At 44.3% G+C, this 15,604-nt stretch overlaps 1 protein-coding gene across 1 annotated transcript in view; it reads left to right on the plus strand.

The window, feature by feature from the left end:
• The first annotated feature begins 3,586 nt into the window (after positions 1-3,586).
• The window catches only part of ESR2 (estrogen receptor 2), a 68,565-nt gene continuing 56,547 nt past the window's right edge, over positions 3,587-15,604 (plus strand). The window contains exons 1-2 of the mRNA XM_026486883.4: positions 3,587-4,530; positions 14,947-15,404. Of these exons, the coding sequence (XP_026342668.1) occupies positions 14,986-15,404 (419 nt within the window). The 5' untranslated portion in view covers positions 3,587-4,530; positions 14,947-14,985. The remainder of the gene's footprint in view (positions 4,531-14,946; positions 15,405-15,604) is intronic.

A 15,604-nucleotide genomic window follows, 5' to 3' on the forward strand; every position in this document is an offset into this window, starting at 1 on the left:
CCTCCAGGGGCAAGTTTCTTTGGTAGCTCAAGAGAGAATTGCTTCAGTCACAGCTGGGGCTCAGGATAGGAACTTATATTCTTCGTGTTGTTTGATTTCAAACAGAAATTAGAAACAAATTAATGCAAGAGATTTGTGTGGAATTTAAGTATCTTCAAGGAGCAGTAGATAGGACAAAAACTTATTTTACCTGTATGTTTGCAAATGTCGAAGACCAAGACAGACAGATGAGGGTGAGTTATAGGGAGTTGGCTATACGTGCTAGCTGCCCAAGGGCTTCGTTTCAGCTGCAGGTCAGAGTAACCTTGTCCTGTGGTCTGGGCACTTAGAAACCAGGTTAGTGCTACCTTGCTGCTTATGTCCTTGGCAGCCTTACCCAGGGTTCCGGTCAAAGCCATGTCAGTAAAGAATAAAGTTATATAAATATGCATACAGATGGTCATGCCTAGACAAGAACTTGACAAGATTTCGTTCAGCAATATCCAGGCTCTACAGGACAAATGTGCCTCAGTTTACATAACAAGTAAGAAAAACATCACCGTTATAACAGAGGAGAAAGCAAGGGATTCACAGGTAGGTAGAAAACTCTGCCACATGCCCATGGATGACCTTGCAAAAGAAACGTCATCTCTCTAAGGCTCTGTTTCCCTAACTGTAAAGCAAGGACAGCGAAAAGGAACTTATGAGGATTAAACAAAATAAAAATAAGACAACCTTGGCAAGACTGCCTCCTGCAGTGCCTGGGTTGGAAAGGTACATAGATGTTCATTTTTATTTCCACAAGGGACATGATCCTAAAAAGCTCTACTACTGAAATCCAATTTTCAAATATCGAATTTTATTTTACAAACCCTGATTCATGAGCAGCTGAAATAACCTGGCATATCGCGTTAGTAATCCCACCTTTCCAATTCATCGCCTCCACATAAAGGTGCCACTGCAGGTGCAACGAGTCTTTCCCTTCTCTCTTAGTAATTCCTGAAGTTTAAGGTTACATCTCTCAAATCCTCTTAAAACAGACCAATTTATAATCATACATCATGAAGAAAGAGCCTGAACCTATTATCCTCTGGAGCAGGTAAGAGCATCCCAGGACTTAACTGCTCCCAGCTGGCCTCAGGCTCAGAGGAGAAAGAGCGATAACCCAAAGTCATCATCCTGTAGCACGCCCTGATTTGTAGGAATCCTCCCCTCCACGTCAGCTTTTGCTTTCTTGCCTTCAACAGGGTTTTGTTTGTTTTGCCTCTTAATGGGATCTTTACTGCTGAACATCTCTTCCCTTTTCCTCTGATTTTTCCGAGTAGAAGCCTTCAGGTGTTTGTTGAACGTCTGGGTTGAACGAGGTGGGTCCTGTGGGTACGATGCTACTGTGGGGGAAGCCAGAGATACAAGATGCGCCCTGTACAATCACAGCGCAGGCAGTGTGGACCGGGATGAGCGCCGTGGGGGAGGCAGTGTGCACATTCCGCTAGGCTATCTCAGTCTTCACTTAGGCTCTTGGCTTTGGCCTGGGTAAGACCTCACTAGACAGAAAAAGGTAGGATGAAAAGATGAGGAAGGTGCACCCAGATGGAGCGGCTTTCTTTCCTCCTACAGCAAAAATGTACCTGTCCTATGCCGACCTCCTTTGCTTTCTTTCCCAGGTGACATTTAGCTCATCTCGTAAGCTCATCTCATTAGTGTAATCATAAATGCTAGTAAATTAATATTACCCATCATATATAACATGATCAAATTTTAACAATCCAGTCCTTTAACCCCAAAGGATGATTGTGTGGTGAGGACTTTAGTCCCTGTTTTACAATATTTTGGGAAGAGGAAGGCCTTTCAATGTCATACTATGAAGGTGCTTCCTTAGGGAGGTCATGAGTGGGGTGGAAATGAGACGGGGATCTTCTAACAGAGGCATGGTCCTTAACACTAGATTTCAGGGTGCTTTTTGGTGTAGTCATTGGTTTTAACTCTCTCAAGAATCCCTTCTTAGTTTTGGAATAATACCCTCCCTCCTCACTGCATTAAACCAGGCAAAGCCTCCATCGCTTCCATTTCTCAAACCACAGGATGAGTCAGAAGGAAATGTACTCACTCCCATTCATTCTCTTTGCTTAATATTTCCGGCAATGAGGTTTCCTTGTGTAACAAACCACCTCTGTGGGTGTTTGAGGGTCTTTAAAATGAGAACATGCTGTTACCATGAGCGGAACATCTTCTGAAGGAAGCATCACAGCAAACACAGAGCTCTAGTTCTGGGGTGAGCAGACGCTTATCTCTCAGATGGCAGGAGGCTTTGAGGCAGGGCTCATCTGTGGGAGATCTAGTGTCCTGACTTCCAAGTCATCATTTCTGATTGATTGCAGTCATCGTATGGAAGATAACAGAGTCTTGGGCTCTCGCCTGGGTTCTAGTCTTTCTCAGCCACGGACTGGCCATTTTCTCAACTGTAAAATGGGGATATTTAATCATAGAATTTCCCTCCTAGGCTTATTGTATAGAAAATGAGATAACCTGCAGAAAAGTAGGACATTGCTAAATGCCTAATCAGTGGTAGCTGTCAATGAAAGCATTGCTGCTACTGGCTCCTTCCTATGTGTGGCTTTAGGTAGCTGTGTGGGCCTCAGTTTCCTCATCTGAGAAGGAGGGTCAATAGTACCCAGTTCACAGAGCTCCGGTGTGGATTAAATGAGATGTGGTGCAAACACTTAGCACATTCTCTGGCACAATGTAGACACTTGATAGGTGTCAGCTTTCTTCACCCCCACGTTATCTTTGTCTGCCTGGTGGCTCAAGACTGAAGTTCCTTCACAATAATTTCCTTTCCAGGTGTATCTTGTTAAAAGTCAGTACTTCCAAAAGGAACTGATTTTTTAAAACCATCACTTAAAATTTTCTTGGGTGCCAAGGAGGAAGGGGCATATGGGTACTGGGTACACGCAGGGACACCCAGGAGAGGGGACAAGGAAAGCTGAGATTGGCATACAGAAGCATCTTGTCCTCTAGAGTCCTACACAGATGAATCTGGTCAGCTTCACACCCTCCTGTTCAAATTAACTTCTCTGCCTCAAGGATCAGGACCCTGCCTTACAACTTGAGAGAATCCAGGAGTCCCTGCTTTAATGAAAATTGAAGGGCGTGGTGGAGTAGAGATTTTTTCCTAAGCACTGTTTATAAAGTGGGTGGCTCTCCATATTTGGAGCCTGCCTTCACTGCCTGCGGACCTCACTCTTACAAACCCAGAGCACACTAGAGTCAGGCTAGGCCACTTTCGGCTAAAGCCCAACACTTGGGGCTGATTAATTAGACACAAATGTGGCATTGGGGACTCAGAATGACCTATGGGATTTTCGCCACCAGTGGCTGCCCTAAAGCCAGGTGCTTCTTCATGACCATCCTGAAGTCCTAGTCCTCACGCTGTGGGCTGCTGCAGGGTGGGTGAGGAGAACTTGGGGCTCCGCGGACCCGGGGAACTGGAGCTGCCACCAGGGGACGCTCGCCTGCGGAGAGCTCGACCGAGGCGCCGCCGAGGGAAGAAGGGCGCCGCCGCCGCGGAGGCGCATTTCTCCTCCAGGTGCTTCTTTGCAGTGGGTGAGTTTGAGGAGGTTCCTGGGATCTTTGCTCTAACGCGAAAGGCCTTCCGAGCCAGCTGCTAAGAATCCGCACCCACCATCTCCCGCCACGGCCTCGTGGCTTGGCCCCTGCAGGGGCACGAACCGGCCCTTGCTACCCGGCACTGGGAACATCCAAAGCCTCCGTAGTTTCACCACTGGATTCTTAGAGTCAGATTTCTGTATTTCAGCGACACCCAAGCATCCAGCCCCTGTCAGACCCACGTGGGTCAGGGTCTAGGGACTTGATCCTCAGAGTGTGGTCCCCAGCCGGACGGCAACGGTTTCAGCTGCACCCTGAACCTGGTTTGAAATGCACATTCTCAGGCCCCGCCCCAGACCTCCGAAATTCACGACGGCGGGAAGGGCGCCACGTGTGCTTTGCTCCCCCTGCGGGTGCCTGTGAAGCTCTTCCAGGGTGGCAGGCCCTTCCCCGGGGCTTCCCCCTTCGCCCAGGTGAGTGTGGGTGCCGAGGCAGGCGAGTGGGCGTCCTCCCGAGATTTCCGTGCGGCGGGCTCGGTAGTCACGTGAGCTCTTGGATTCTTGCCCCCGCCCCCTGGTCTTTAAAAGGAACGACAGGCTCCTCGTTAAGTCGTTTGTGATCTTTGCGGAGTCTCTGGCTCCTGGACATGTTGAGACCCGGTTCGCACCCCTGCTGCTGGGCAGCGTGAAGCGCCGAGGCTTCGAGAACCGCCTGTGGAAACTTGCAGTGGGTGGAGAAGAGGCTGCGGGAGAGCCGGCGGGAGAGGGACCACCCCGGGCTCAGGCACCCCGCGCTGCGGGTCGAGTCTGGCCAGCGAGGTCTAGGCTGTGCGAGGTGGGCTCGCTCTCCGCAGCTGGTGGCCGCGAGCCGGGTGCGGGGAGCACCCACTCCGGGAAGAGCACGTGTCCGCTACTAGACACCGCGAGGCCGGCGTTCACCTGTAAGGTAAGTGCCCCTCGGCTCGAGGTGTGATTTTTCTGCTTTTCTGTTTGAAATGCTAGCGTGGGAAACCAGTGATATTGAGAACAATATCAGACCCCTGCCCGCCTCACCCCTAAACCACTCGTCTTGAAAACTATAGGAAACAGAAATTTCATGCTGTAAGTATTTTCATTCAAGACGCTGGGAGGTTAGTTTATTTAATTAGTTTGTGCCTGTAAACACACTTCCTTTTGAAAGAAAAAACTCTGGATGTTTTTCTGTGGATTTCCCGACAGAGGTGAAATGATGACAGTGGGAAAGTTGAACAGGGACTTCATGCTTGAGTTGTGCGGGCCTGGGAAGGTGTCCGTGGATCAAGCAGGTGACCAGTGTTTCAAATGTGTTAACTGCATTCCTCAGAGATAACAAAAACAGGTTTGCTTCTGTCCTGGGCGAACTGAGAGTAAGATCCAGTCTGTTTTATTTGCTGAAGGGGAACCAGCTGCTGCTCTCCTACCCCTTTGTGTTACCATTCGTGCCTAATTCAATTCGTGCCTAATTGGAAGCCTAAAATTAAGGGAATGTTATTTTTGTAAAAAAAAAAAAACCAAAACTTTGGATTTGAGTGGATTTTTTTATTTAGGAAAACCAGGTTGACTCAATTTAGTAGCTTTTATAAAAAGCAACTTTGTGGGGCGCCTGGGTGGCACAGCGGTTAAGCGTCTGCCTTCGGCTCAGGGCGTGATCCCATCGTTATGGGATCGAGCCCCACATCAGGCTCCTCTGCGAAGAGCCTGCTTCTTCCTCTCCCACTCCCCCTGCTTGTGTTCCCTCTCTCGCTGGCTGTCTCTATCTCTGTCAAATAAATAAATAAAATCTTTAAAAAAAAAAAAGGCAACTTTGTGCTTTGGTGTGGCAGGCAGCACTTGGGAGGAAGGATTTTGCCTTCTTAGATTTTTAGTGTTTACGTGGGCATTCCATTGGGAATTTTTACTTCTAAGTTTCTGAACTCAAAGTGGCTATTGTCCTTTGTGGGGAAAGATGTTTGTTACTTAACTGAACATGTGAAAAGAAAGGTTTGTGCTGTGAGTATTGTAAAAAGACACGTGCCATGACTATGACAATTATGTTTTGCCTTTTTTCTGCAGAAAAATCTATATTTCTGCATATATTCAAGAAGGGAAAATGTAAGGATCTGTTCATCAGTAGGTGTTAAGGCATAATCTTAGGATCCGTTTTACATTCAAGCTTTTTTTTTTTTTTCCTCCGGTTGAATTACTGAAACATTCTTCTTTCAAAAGCAACCAGTCCCCTATAACACTTAAGACTTGAAAGTCTCTGAAATCAATTGAAAACACATTTGGAATACATTTCATAGTGGTTCTGGGAGACTCAAATGAATCTAATGACCTTTAATATTCCTCAGTTTATTAATACAGAAGAGATAAAATTTGGTAGTAAATTCAATCCTTTGAAATATAATTAACATTGAATAAATATTGATATGTCATTTTTTAAGCGTAAAACACTGCAGTTTTCTATAAATAGATATTCAGGCAATGATGCAAAATACATCTTGTGACAATTTTAGTTCATGTTTTGAGCCATTTTATATAATACTTATAAATACGTAATAATTATATAAAATACTGAAGGCTGAATTTAAATTATTTACTGGTAAGTTTTTTAGTAATTACATGTAGAACACTTGAGAACTGTATATTCGAATGTTAGACATCATAATTCAGTGTCTAGCACACGGATTTAGACATAATAGCCTTTTTAAAAAGGTAAGCTCCTGGCAGTATAATTTACATACAGTAAAACCTAGCCTCTTTAGGGGTACCCTCTATGAATTCTGACAGTTGCAATATTTATATAATCACTTCTGCACTCAAGACCTGGAACCGTGACTTCACTACCAAAAGTCGCTTTTGTAGTCAGCCCTCTCCGCCCATCCCTAATTCCTGGAAATCACTGAGCTGTTCACTGATTTTACCATTCTGCTCTTCGGTGTGTTTTTACCTAGAAATAATTATTTTACTTTGCTTTTTGCAAAAGAGAATCTCGGTCCTCCCCACACCCCCACCTTTTTGTTGGGATGAGTCATGTCGTGGTATTTTTGTTTTAATCCTATATACTTTGGAATAGATTGAGGCAAAGAGAAGCTATTTTGCAAATGGGACTAAGTGTTAAGCTCCCATGGGCTAATAGATTTCATTCTTGGCACATTCAGATTCCACTGTGGGATAAGCCTTTGGTTATGGCATGCATCATTAGTTATCTCAAACTGAATACAGGGATTTTAAAAAAATTGGTTATTTATGTAGTATTAATAAAATGTATTGTATTTTTATAATCTGTGCATTTAAAAAATCCTTTATTATACTTGAGGTTAAGAAAGTACCTGAAATTACATATCATTAAATAGTGAGGAGCAAAAGAGTGATTGAAAATGCCAGTCTGGAGACATTGAAAAATCTAGTACAGAGTGATGGTGACTTAAGTTAAAATACTGTTTATTAGGAGTTGAGGACTGTGCCCAATTTATGTGTCGATGTCAGAGTTTTTTCATTTCTATGCTCATGCTTTGAAATCTAGATTTTCTTGCAGGACATAGATGCAAAATCTTTTGTAAGCTAATATTATTTACTGTTTAATACATTATTCAATTCAGTGGACAGTTAGGAGCCCGTTATTGTTAAGCAGTCTTAATAAAAAGAGCTGTCAGATGATGTTCTTTTCCTTTCTCCTTTGTGCTATGGAGCCAAGAGCCTGTATTTTACGTACACAGCTTACCTTTCAGAGCACTACCGTGGCAAGGCCGTGGCCTGCTGAGGAAGGCCCAGCAAGCCGGGTGGTTGGCGTTCCTGGCTGGAGCGCTTGCAGCTCTCCGTAACGAAGGGCTTTTCGCGGGGAATCTGTGTACGCGTGTACTTGACAGACGGCAGGAGAGTGACGGTCCCTTGACTTGCATAGGTTTCCTCAAAGCAGGATGGCCACGTTTTGTGGTTAAATGTTCGTGTTCAAATGTCAAACCCAGGACCAGAAGAGGATAAGTGTGCATTCAGTTTGGCTTCTGCGTTGGTCATGTCCTCTTGAACCTCTTCACGCACAACTCTTCCCACCTTGGCCCGACGGATATTCGAAAACAGTTCCATTTCCTCAGAGCTGTTGGAAGTGGGAAGGGGCGGAGACTTGCTGAAGAGGGCCGATTGGTGGGCTCGCTCTCCCTACCTCAGGCTCTGGCTCGCCCCCTCGAGCTGCGAAGGTCTGTGTCCTGTCCCGCTCTAGAAGGTCCAGTGGGCTACGAGGGGAATCAGGTTTTTCTCATTTTGGAAAATACCTGTACATGTTCTCACGGGCTGCATGTGAATCAGTTATTAATGATCAGTTCTGTGGTGATTTTGGAGCGTGTTTTCTTTCTCCTATTAAGCTGATCAAGAGCTGTGTTGTGCTGTAGAAAAGTTAAGGCTGACGATTGGTAGACAGCGCTGACACACATCAAGGATGCTTGACACTTAAAGATTTCTTATCTTTTCCATGAAACTCCTTGTAGTGTTCTGCATTGTGAATGTGCATTTACGACTTCTGTGGGGCACACAAATGAGGGGCGTTTGCGCTGAATGCTTGGGGAAGTGTGCTGGACAGGCTCGAGAACACAGCACGAGGAGAATGGGGCGTTTGGGGTGCCATGTGGTGCTAACAGGCTACTTGCAGCCCAGCTATTTGGACTGGTGTCATGAGTTGTCAAGCAGAAGTTAAGTACAGTAAGGAGGCAACAATCTTCAGGGTGGTCATAAGGGCATTTTGTCTAGAAGTTCTGCCCGACACCACAGGCGTATCCAGTGGCACGCTAATGGACGGACTTCATCTTTCTGGATGTGCAATAATCCCTCCCAGCATGCTTTCACGTACGTCATTTCACTTTATCGTCCGAGTGCTGTGAAAACATGCAGCCCACATTAGGTCCCCATTTCTACTGAAGAAGCCATGGAAGCTCAGGGAGTCGGTGTGATTTGTATGAGATCACCTGGCTTCAGGAGGAGCTGGGACTAGGACCTGTGTACTGCTCTGTCCACGGACAGAGCATATGTGTGCTAGCAGGCCTGGGGACGACTGCCTTCTCGTATAACTAGATTTGATCGGTGCTTTGACAAAATCCTTCTACTCTTCTGGAGTGTCCTTCTACCATGTCTAGGGCCCGCCTTTTTCTTCTCGCAAGGAATTGCTGTCAGTATTTTGGATTTTAAAAACTTTAAGTTCCGTGATGTGTTCCCAGTCTGTTAGAACACGACGTAAAATCCCGTGTATACAGAAAGCTTTCCTGCTGAACACAGACGTGACCCACAAGGGCTCAGTACCGGTGTGTGTGTGTGTGTGTGTGTGTGTGTGTGTGTGTGTGTGTGTGTGCGCGCGCGCGCGCGCGCGCGCGCGCGCGCATGCGCACACTGGAGGAGTGGGCCAGAGAAGTCTTTGGATAGAAGACCAGGGCTGTTCGTCGTGAAGGATGAGGGCCAACTATCTTAGACTAGGAAGACTAGTTAAAGAAAATTGACATGCAGAGAAATGTTTAATTCTTAGAATCAGGATGTCCGGGTACATGTTCTTTGGTTGGCCAGGTGTAGTTCCATACCCGCCAGGCCCAACAATTAAGCTGTTTAGAGACTATTTTTCCCTTTGACACCAGATATTGTGCTCACTGAGTCAGTGCTTGCTTGTTCAAAGGAATGTGTTGGGAAAGTCCTGTCCTACAATGTTGAAGAAATTTGATTTTGGGGGGATTCTTTCCTTCCACCAGTTTATCTCCCTGGTGTAGATGGGCCTACTCACATAGCACAGGTTAATTCGCTTTCTTCGACCTCCAGCGAAGACCTGCTATTTGTTTGCTTGTCTGCCTGGTCTCCTGCCATGATTTAAGTTCCTCACCCCTTGTCATGTCTTTGCTTCAGCAGAAAAACCCTTTGCATTGGCTACCAAGTTACTAATGATCTAGGGTTCCCCTGACAAATGGCTGTCACATGAATCTGGATACATCTGAAAGATCTCCAACCAAAAGGCAACACAGCCTTTTAATCACTGTTCAGCCACCAGTTCTCTCTCGTGAGTTATTATTGTGCTAGGGATGTGTGGAATTTCTAGAGAAATTGATTGGTGTCTATATGTGAAATCCGTTTTCCTAAGCAAAGCACTGTGGCACCTGATTGATTGCCTGGACGAATCCTGGCATTTGCCATTGGGTGGTGTGTGTCTGACAGGTCATTTCAGCATTTCTGGGCTGAGAAGGAACATTTCAATTGTAGGTGAAAATGAGTAATGGGATTGATTCTCTGCTCCTGAGAGAGATGTCATATTCATTTTAAATTGTGTGTTCACTTTCTACCTGGATCATAGGAGGTGTTCTTTCAAGTTCATGAATTTCCATGCTGCTATTCATCACTTTATATCAGTAGAAGCTCTGTTTTTAAGAGGCCCACTGAAAGTAAAAGATAGCAGTGGTTTTCTGATAGGTCGGTGGGTTGGCTTTGCTGAATTACTTATGTTAAAATGCTACATATGTTTCTTTGGGGCAATGTAAAGTTGAGACAACATGAAATTCAGTAAAAACTTGAGCAAAATGTTCAGAGAATTTTTTTTTGTTTAAACCATTCAACTGATTTTATTATTAACCTGAAGTCTTGTTCAAATTGTTACTCTTAAATTCACTGCTTTCCTGCTTCATAATTTCTTGAATGTAATGTGTATACTCATCATAGTAACCACACTGACTTTTGGATATACTTTGATTTATTAAATTGTGTAGCCATCTTGTTTTCTTATACTTTTTTTAAGTTCAAGAAATACAAAATGTATTACCTCCAAGTTTTACTCTGCATAAATACAATTTGTTAGGCATGTTACCTTGAGTATTTTCCTCTCAGTTGTTACAATGTGTACTGTTTCAGTTGTATTGTTAAAGTACTTTAAATGTCTTTTGATTAAATATCTGGCCACATAAGATATGCTCAGATCATATAGCAAAAACAATGCACTAAAATACAATCACCAAAGTACAGTATCAAAAACATAAGCACAGTGAGCAAGCCTGTGTGTAGGTGGATTGAAATAAGAGAGGTGTTTTCAGGACAGATTGAGGGATAGATGCCTCCTCACAATACTGACAGACCTGGGGTTGCCATCTCAAGGTTACCAGTGATCTAATTACCAACATCTGTGTATCTTCCATATTCCACCACTTGCCCTAACCTAGGTCATTTCCTGGATCTGTAAGTGTTTTCGAGCATTTGTTTAAAACCCTTTCTTGATTAATAAAATGTGGTGCATAATCGGAAACCGGGGATGTACTGTGTGGTGACTAACATAATATAATAAAAAATCATTTAAAAAATGTGGTGCATAAAAACAATGGAATATCATTCAGCCTTGAAAAGGAAGGAAATTCTGACACGAGACAATATGGATGAACCTTGAGGACACTGTGCTAAGTGAAATAAGCCAGACACAGAAGGACAGACACGGCAGGATTCCACTTCTCTGCGGTACTCAGTAGTCAAGTCCATAAAGAGACAAAGTAGAGTGGTGGTTGCCAAGGGCTGGGGGAGGGGTAGGTTGGGGAGCTGTTGTTTAACAGGTGGGGAGTCTTCGTTTTGAAAGATGGAAAGAGTTCTGGGGATGAGTTGCACAGTGGTGCGAATGTATTTAACACTGTACATTTAGAACTGGTTAACATTGTAAGCTTGATGGGTAATTTATCACAACTTAAAAGTTTGGAAACTGCTAGTTTTGACAATAGTTAGCATTATATACTTTATCCTGCATATTTTCTATTAGGAATCAGGGATTGTATATGTTGACTGGGAATCTAATGGAAATAGGAAATTCTGTCATGATTAATAAATGCATATTGATATATATTTGAAATGTATATAAATATATAAAAATATAATATATAATATGTATATCACCTATAACATACACATATTATACATCTTCATATTATACATATATGTATTATATGATATGTATTATGTGCATATATGCATATATGCATTATATATGTGTATGTGTGTCTATATATATATATTTATATACATATATATACACACACACACACACTTTTTTGATGCTCTATTCTTCTCCAGCGACCATTCGATCTCCTGTCCTTCATGGTCAATCAGTGTTGATGAGTGGTAGCATGTTTATATTAGTGCCTTAGCATTTTACCGGGTCTGTCCTGCCTCCTTTGCATGGCACAGTAGTTCTCTGAAGGCAGAGTGAATGTCTTGGGACTCCTTTAGCTCTTCTGTCCCCACCATACCTACTGCAGGTGCTGCCGTCCTTGACTAACACCCTTGACTGGGTGAAATCTTACAAACACATTTCCTCATATTCTTTCATTATAACAAATGCTTATTGAGTGGTAGTAAAAGGTGAATAAAAATAGTGTGTGCCTTCAAGGAGCTTAACATCTGATCATACTTCTATCATTTACAAGAAGGATTCAATGGAGTTCTATTCTAATAAGGAGGTTTAAGTTTGTAAGTACCTATGGGGTGCTGAGAGTGAGAAAAGTGCTAGGGCATAAATGCCACCCACTTCACCATGCACTTTGCATATTCCTTATGGACATGGCAGATCTTCTGTAGGAAGATAGCAGATTAGAGTGGGATGGTGGGTTGGGGCAGCAGAGTGGAATGCCTTGGATGCTAGAAGACTTATTACATAGGCTGGTGGGATGGAGAGGGGTGATTTGAGCTGGGTTTTAAGAATGTTAGTCTGGGGGCACCTGGGTGGTGCAGTTGTTTAAGCTTCTGCCTTTTGGTTTCAGCTCAGGCCTTGATCTCGGAGCATGGGATCAAGCCCTGTGTCGGGCTATGCATCTGACTCCATGCTCAGTGTGGAGTCTGCTTGGCATTCTCTCTCCCTCTGCACCCCCCACCCTCACCCCCACCCCAGGTGCACCGCACGTGCTCTCTCTTTCTCAAATAAGTAAATCTTAAAAATCTTAGTCTGGCAGCTCTATGGACCTGGAGAAGGAGCTCACCAGAGACAGGGAGTGCTAAGGGGTCTATTACAGATGCACAGATAAGAAGTAATGAGAGCTTGCTCAGATGGTGGCAAAAGACAGACCACGAGGAAAATGCATTGCAGAGAAAAAAAAGTGTGCCCTTGTGATTAAAGGTAATTGGATCAGTGGAGAAGTCAGAGCTAAGTGTGTTGCACTTTGTCATTAACAAATAGGAAATTAGGATTGGTTTTGGGGAGGACAATGATTAATTTTACCTTGGATCTAGGGGCGCCTGGGTGGCTCAGTCGTTAAGCGTCTGCCTTTGGCTCAGGGCGTGATCCCAGCGTTCTGTCTCTCTCTCTCTCTCTCTCAAGTAAATAAATAAACTCTTAAAAAAAATTAAAAATTAAAAAAAATTTTTACCTTGGATCTGTATTATGTACTGTGTAGCAAATCATCATAGAATCGAGCAGCTTAAAAAACATAGTATCTCACACACATTTTCTGAGGGTCAGAAATCCAGGAGTAGCTTAGCTGGATGGTTCCAGCTTAGCTCCTCTCATGAGGTTGCAGGCAAGATGTTGGCCAAGGGGGCACCTGGGTGCCATAGTTGGTTGAGTGCTTGCCTTCGGCTTGGGTCAGGGTCCTGGGATCAAGTCCCACATCAAGCTCCCTGCTCAGCGGAGAATCTGCTTCTCCCACTCTCTCTCCCTCTGCCCTTCACCCCTGTTTGTGCTCTCTCTCTCTCTCTCTTACTCTCTCTCAAATGAATAAAATCTTAAATCTGCGCTTGCTCCTAGGACTTGTGCAGTCCCCTCTCTCTCCCTCAGGCCTCTTCCCCTTTTCCTTCCCTCTCCTTCCATTTCTCTCTTAACATTTGGATCTCCGAACCCTTTGGAGTTTATTCTGGCGTATGTGCTTTTTCCAATGGTGTTCTGCTGTCTAGTGTTTTCTCCATGATTTGAAATACCACCTTTATCATATGCCAAATTTCCAAAAACTTTTGAGTTCTTGAATTTTCTATTTTGGGATTTTCTATTCTGTTATGCAGTAGTCAGGGTCCAATCAGGAGATAGAAACTACACAGTTCAACAGGGGAGTTTTAATATAAAGAATAACCATGGGTGGCTCAGTTAGTTAAGTATCTGCCTTCTGCTCAGTTCATGATTTCAGGGTTCTGGGATCAAGTCCTGCATAGGGCTGTCTGCTCAGCGGGGAGCCTGCTTCTCCCCCTCCTCCTGCTCATGCTTTCTCCCTGTCTCTCAAATCTTTTTTAAAAAAAGAATAGCTGTTAAGAGATTAAGTATAATATGTAAGTAAACTATCAATGGCACCCGGGGGCTGAGGGAGAGCACCCAAGGAAGGACAGATTGAGAAGGGGTTCAGACCTTGGGAAAGGTGGGTGGGTCACCAACTAGCAGAGATTTTGGTTTAGCCAGGCCAGAGCTGGAGTAGGGTTGCTGGGCAGGCAACAGAACAGCCTCCGGGGTGCAGCCGGGACCAGGTGATCAGCAATTGGCGGCATGGTTGTGCCCTGGGAGTCCAGGTGCCTGCCGGCTGGGGGGCGGTAGGGGACAGAAGGTCTTCCCAGTGTGCAGGTAGCACAAGGTGAGGAGGTTTGTACAAGGAACGACTTCTTTGTGACTCCTTGGGTCGCAGTCCGGAGAGGTGCCTGTAGAAAGGTTATCCCCACCCCGTCACTGCAAGGTTGCAGAGGGACCTCGTTCTGGACCCGTGGCGGGGCGAGACTCCACTGGCTGTTCTCACCCCCCACAATGCAGACCTCTGCGCGGGCCAGAAATTAGAGGCCTCCTTTGGTGTCCCTGCAGCGCCCTCTACTGAGAACTCTTAGCATTGCGCTCACTTTCACCGCGTAAAGCAATTCCAGCGCTTACCATAGGTTATACATTGAAGGGTATGTTGAAAGCTGAGAAGGAATAAATTGATAACTGACGTGGGCACGTTGGCCTGTCTGTTCGTTGTGTTTTATTACTGGTGACTCGTCGTGTATTTGAATATCTGTTAATGCTGTCCCTGCTCACTGACCTGCTCTTTCAAGGTTTTCTTGGTTATTCTTGTTTATTTTTCCATAAGAACTTTAAAGGAAACTTATCTAGTTCCAGAAGAAAAAAAACCTTGGCATTTTAATATCATCCTGCATTTTTTAATTTTTCAAAGTATAATAAATTCTTGTGGTTAAAATAAATTCTTGTAGCTAACAACAACAAAAGCAATAAAGAAGTAAATAAAGTAGCAAATGAGAATTCCATGCCTCCCATTCACAATCCCTGAGGTTAATATTTCTGAGTCTGTCTTTCAGGATGTTTTTCTAAGGGGTGTGTGTGTGTGTGTGTAAGTAATAAATATATTTGGACGTTTTGAATGGCTAGGCCTGTAGCTCTAACTAAGAAATGTCTTTTGTTTTTCTCTAGAACCATCATACCTGCCTGTGAGTCTTTGAGAACAGTATAATGTCTCTTTGTGCCTCTTCTCACAAAGAGTTTCCTCAGCTGTTACCTATTCAAGATATGGATATCAAAAACTCACCATCTAGCCTTAACTCTCCTGCCTCCTACAACTGCAGCCAATCTGTCCTACCCCTGGAGCACGGCCCCATATATATACCTTCCTCCTACGTAGAGAGCCGCCATGAATATTCCGCCATGACGTTCTATAGCCCTGCTGTGATGAACTACAGTATTCCCAGCAGTGCCAATAACTCCGAAGGTGGACCCGGTCGACAGACCACAAGCCCAAATGTGTTGTGGCCAACTCCTGGACACCTCTCTCCCTTAGCGATCCATTGCCAGCCGTCACTTCTGTATGCAGAGCCTCAGAAGAGTCCTTGGTGTGAAGCAAGATCACTAGAACCCACCTTACCTGTAAACAGGTAAATTCAGTCTTCATCCTGAATTGTACTTCAGGGGCATTATTCAAATCACTTTATGATTTCGTGAGAAGTATTCAAGGTCTTTATTCATCGCAGAGATTACTTAGAACACCTAACACATCGGATTTTCTGATTTCTAGATTATCTATTTTAATATTCTAATGCTTGTTAAAAAGTAAGCTTGTAGATCTGGGTTGTGG

This window comes from Ursus arctos, unplaced genomic scaffold (assembly GCF_023065955.2).
Source record: "Ursus arctos isolate Adak ecotype North America unplaced genomic scaffold, UrsArc2.0 scaffold_25, whole genome shotgun sequence".
Lineage (NCBI taxonomy): Eukaryota > Metazoa > Chordata > Mammalia > Carnivora > Ursidae > Ursus > Ursus arctos.